This window comes from Nicotiana tabacum, chromosome 2 (genome assembly GCF_000715075.1).
Source record: "Nicotiana tabacum cultivar K326 chromosome 2, ASM71507v2, whole genome shotgun sequence".
Taxonomy (NCBI): domain Eukaryota; kingdom Viridiplantae; phylum Streptophyta; class Magnoliopsida; order Solanales; family Solanaceae; genus Nicotiana; species Nicotiana tabacum.
Window position 1 is genome coordinate 88,134,392 of NC_134081.1, and position 4,803 is coordinate 88,139,194.

General features: G+C 37.7%; 1 protein-coding gene across 1 annotated transcript; it reads left to right on the forward strand.

Annotated features, from left to right (window-relative positions):
* Window positions 1-1,778: 1,778 nt before the first annotated feature.
* LOC107826702 (D-amino-acid transaminase, chloroplastic-like) lies at window positions 1,779-4,519 on the forward strand. The gene is made up of 5 exons (XM_016653721.2): window positions 1,779-1,967; window positions 2,091-2,158; window positions 2,835-3,010; window positions 3,276-3,949; window positions 4,163-4,519. Exons 1-5 carry the CDS (start codon window positions 1,931-1,933, stop codon window positions 4,258-4,260), a joined length of 1,053 nt encoding a protein of 350 aa, XP_016509207.2. The 5' UTR covers window positions 1,779-1,930; the 3' UTR covers window positions 4,261-4,519.
* Window positions 4,520-4,803: the final 284 nt, after the last annotated feature.

Genomic DNA, 4,803 nt, shown 5'->3' on the forward strand with positions numbered 1-4,803 from the left:
TTTCAAGTTGAGCAGGACCAAGACAGAGTACTTAGAGTGCAAGTTCAGTGGGACGACTCAGGGTGGGGACGAAGGAGTGAGGCTTGATTCTCAAGTCATCCCTAGGAGAGAGGGTTTTAAATACCTTGGGTCAGTTATATAAGGGAATCGAGAGATCGACGAGGATGTTACACATCGTATTGGGGCGGGATGGATGAAATGGATGCTCGCCTCAGGTATTTTGTGTGATAAGAATATGCTACCTAAACTTAAAGGCAAGTTTTATAGAGCGGTGGTCAGATCGATTATGTTATATGTGGCTAAGTGTTAGCCAATCAAGAACTCCCATGTCCAAAAGATGAAGGTGACTGAAATAAAGATGTTGAGATGGATGTGCGGGGATACCAGACTGGATAGAATTAGAAATGAAGTTATTCGAAATAAGGTAGGTGTGACCCCTATGGAGGACAAGATGTGAGAGACAAGAATTAGATAGTTCGGACATGTGAAGAGGAGAGACGTAGATGCACCAGTGAGGAGGTGTGAGAGGTTGGCCCTGGAGGGCTTGATGAGAGGTAGAGGTAGCCGAAGAAGTATTAGGGAGAGCTGATTAGGCAAGATATGGCGTTGCTCCAGCTCACCGAGGACATGACCATGGATAGGAAGGTGTGGACATTGAGAATAAAGGTAAAGGGTTAGAATAGGTCGCCTAGCGTTGTCCTTGTCTGTAACAGTAGCTTTAGTATATGAGTTAGCGTTATTTATGTACTTTCGTATTCTTTGATTTATGTGATTACTTGTCATTGCTTTCGTTTCGGTCTTCTGATTACGATACTCAATTTTAGTTTTGTATCTTTGTATTTTTGATTCGATTTTATAACTGGTGTAATTGTTGTTGCCCTTCCTTTTATTTTTCCTAAGCGGGGTCTTTCGGAAACAGTCTCTCTGCCTTCTTGAAGGTAGGGGGTAAGGTCTGCATACATACTACCCTCCCCAGATCCCACTTGTGAGGTTACACTGAGTTTGTTGTTGTTGTTGTTTGAATATGTAAATAGATACTTATTTGAGACCAAAATAAAAAGGTAAAATAGTCACTTATTTGGACAGGGAGGGATTACTGTTTAAGAAACTTTAATTAAAGAAAAGCTATTTAACTTTCTAAATGATTACTTTTTTCTATTCCGAAAAAGTTAATGCGTACTTTTAAAATAAATTAACTTACTGAAGGGCTATTTAAAAGTACAATAAAATCACAACTTATGAAGTTAAAATATTTTAAAAAGAATTTGAAAAAATCAAAATTCTGTAACGATAAATAATGTCATTTTGTTTTAGATAGAGAGGAAAAAAAACATTGTATAACATGCGAAAGATAGCACTGTTTCCTTTTACATAAACTTTTCGCAACATCGATTGGAAGGTCATTTCATATGTGCTCTGAAACGAAAAGCCCATACATCCGATTGAAATAGAAAAATGACCATTTTGAATCACACAAGAGCAAATTTTCTTGAAGAAATAGTAGTTGGACGGCAGCTCTGTCGTTAAGCATCAAACCACTGTCCAAACTCCAAAATAATCTAGTGGGCGTTTGGACATAATATAAGTTTTGGGTTGTTTTTGAATTTTTGCGAGGTTTTCAAATTTTCGAAAATTCAAAATTCATCTTGAAAATTTATGGCAGAACATTGATTTCTGAAAAAATTTTCGCTTAAAAATGAAAAATTTTCAAATGTCTAAATGGGCTCCTAGTACCAACTCCAAACGATAAGTCAAAAAATTGATTCTTTTCTACTCTTTACAGTCGTATGATGGAACCCAAGGGACTGCTTTCGTCTCATATGTCATCTGTTTTCGACTAGTACTATAAAACTCTGCTCCTCCTCATTCCCTTCACCTCACTTTCAACACCCATCTCCTATTTCTTTGTCAAGTTTCAATCTTTTGCGCTATGGCTGCCTCCAACTCTTCTTATGATCAGACTTCAGGTACTCTTTCTCTCTCTCTCTTCTAACTTTTTTTTGTTCTCATTGGATTTGCTCCAACTAGTTTTGATGATTGTCAAACATAACTTGCTCTTTGGTGTTTGTGATATGGTTTTTCCCGAGCAGCAGCTATAGCAACAGCGACTAAGAATGTGGAAGATTTCAAAGTTCATGTGTTCTCATCCTCTGAAGAGGTGAAAATTGTGAAATCTCTCTTTATCTTTAGCTTGACTAGATACTGTTGTGTTTGCCTTATTAGCTTGTTAATGACAATATCGTAGTTTCCAAAGAGCAATTATTTGTTCTGCACCCGTATATATTGGAAAATTGGAGCTAACAGGATGTATAAATAATCATAATAATAGTAATAATAATAATAATAATAATAATAAATGTAGAAAGAGTTGATAGATAATAATCGTGGAATCAACAACTGATGCTTGTATCAGTGTAGGCTACCTACATCACACCCCTTGGGGTGCGGCCCTTCCCTGGACCCTGTGTGAATGTGTGATGCGGGATGCTTCGTGCATCAGGCTGCCCTTTTTTCAACTGTAACAGCATGGGAGATTATTTTGCTCCTTTCGATGCAGTTCAAGAGTAAGTATAGACTATAGTGTGGGGGGAGCCTCCTTGAGGGGCTAGTTCTTATGGCAAAATAAGAGCAAGTATAATTGCTTTATCCTCCAAAACAAGATTGTGTTTAAGCCATAAGCAGTGCTCCAGTATATGATAAAGTTAATGATCTAAAGCAAAAGAAAATGAATCAAAGAAGTTCCCCTGTATGTTTGCAATATTTCTACTATATCCATTGATAGTCATCCACATTTTTAGTGTCGTGACTATAGTTAGATGTTTTTATTGAAACAGTTACTTGAAAAGTTGCACGAGAAATGGAATTCAGTGAAGCAGCAACCTTATCCAGCAATGTATTCTAGCATATTTGGCGGAATCATTCTTGATCCAGCAATGATGGTTATTCCAATGGATGATCACATGGTTCATCGAGGACATGGTGTCTTTGACACCGCTATTATTTTGGACGGGTATGAGTCTAGTCTAGTTCCTTAAACAATGATGTTATAATTTGTCAATTGATCTTTGAAAGCATCAAGTTATGTTAGACTCTGGGAATAGTGCGCTTCAATTCCTATAATTCTGATATACAATGCACTTTCCTTTTCAGTCTATTCCCCCCCTCCTCCCCCCCCACAATTCCTAATTCTAACTTTATGTTAGAGTCCGTGAGCCAAGTTACTAAGCATTACAATTGTGTGGTTACTTCAGCCTCTCTTTGGTTTTCTAGTGCAGATATCTGTATGAATTGGATGTCCATCTTAACCGCTTCCTTAGATCAGCATCGAAAGTCAGAGTCGCGTCTCCATTTACATTTTCAGAACTTAAAAGCATTCTAATTCAACTTGCTGCAGCATCAAAGATGAGGAAAGGCACTCTGAGATATTGGTTGAGCGCAGGGCCTGGGGACTTCTTACTCTCCCCAGCTGGTTGCCCAACATCTGCATTCTATGCTGTCGTGATCGATGAGGATTTCTCACAATGCAAAGAAGGGGTAAAAGTGATAACGTCTGCAATCCCCATGAAATCACCTCTTTTTGCCACTATGAAAAATGTGAACTACTTGCCTAATGTCCTCTCCAAAATGGAAGCCGAGGATAAGGGAGCATTTGCTTCTATTTGGGTTGACGAAGAAGGTTATATCGCCGAAGGTCCAAATGTGAATGTTGCTTTCATAACAGCTGAGAAGGAGCTTATCTTGCCTAGCTTTGATAAGATCTTAAGTGGGTGTACTGCTATGAGGCTTCTTCAACTTGCACCCAAGTTGGTCGAGCAGGGACGTTTGAGAAGTGTCAAAACTACTGACATCACGATCGAAGATGCCAAAAAGGCTGCTGAAATGATGTATGTTGGAAGCACACTTCCTTTATTACCTATCATCATGTGGGATGAGAAACCTATTGGAAATGGTAAGTCCACTCAACTACTTTTCTTCTCACTTCCTTTATAACAATAGTTGGTATGATGAGCACGCTTAATATGCAATATACTATATGGAAACCAGAAAACGTTGGCTTACCATTCTAGTTTATGTCCACCCATTGATAGTAAAGTTAGCTGCGTATGGATGATTTGTAATTTGCAAGCATCTGTGAGAAGAATAACATTGTTTATTGTGACAGGGGAAGTTGGAGAATTGACGATGGCACTCTCGGATGTACTCTGGGAAGATATGGAAGCTGGCCCAGAAACACAGAGAATTCCAGTTCCATATGTGTAGGAACTCAACTCAAATTAAAGAATATGCTCTGATAGAATGCTCTGAATGGATTTGAAATCAATGTTATTCTGTTTTCTAAGTAGTGGGTGGTAACAGCATTGTTGCATCACTGCTTCTTGGTTCTGTGGCACAGGAGTAGGTCTTAATAAGCTTTATTTGTGGAGGTTCCCCAGCATTGCATAATCAACTAAATAGTCTTGCAATGTATTGGTACATGTACTTTTCTATTTTTATGTTTGGAAATTGGAATCGATTGAAAGAATTAAGAATACTGCTCCAATCTTTTCTTTCTCCATACAATACGTTGTGCTCAAATGAATTTGTATTATTTTCCTGTGGTGTGTTAACCACTTCAACCTCCCAATTTGGCGTGGTAATCACTTAGATAATTGGTAATGGTTTCATTGATATGTTGTATGAATTAAGAAAAACAAAAGTAGTAATTTCTAAATAAAATAGTTACGATGCATTTCTTTATAAAGTTATATATAAATATGTTAGATATAAGCAAATGAGTAATACACATGGTATAGGTCAGAATTA

What these genes read in the sequence shown, in the direction of transcription:
- LOC107826702 (XM_016653721.2), top strand. Translation starts at nt 1,931, where the DNA reads ATGGCTGCCTCCAACTCTTCTTATGATCAGACTTCAG. An exon ending in TTCTTATGATCAGACTTCAG is followed by an intron (nt 1,968 to 2,090) that starts GTACTCTTTCTC and finishes TTTCCCGAGCAG; the next exon opens with CAGCTATAGCAACAGCGACT. An exon ending in ACCGCTATTATTTTGGACGG is followed by an intron (nt 3,011 to 3,275) that starts GTATGAGTCTAG and finishes TTTCTAGTGCAG; the next exon opens with ATATCTGTATGAATTGGATG.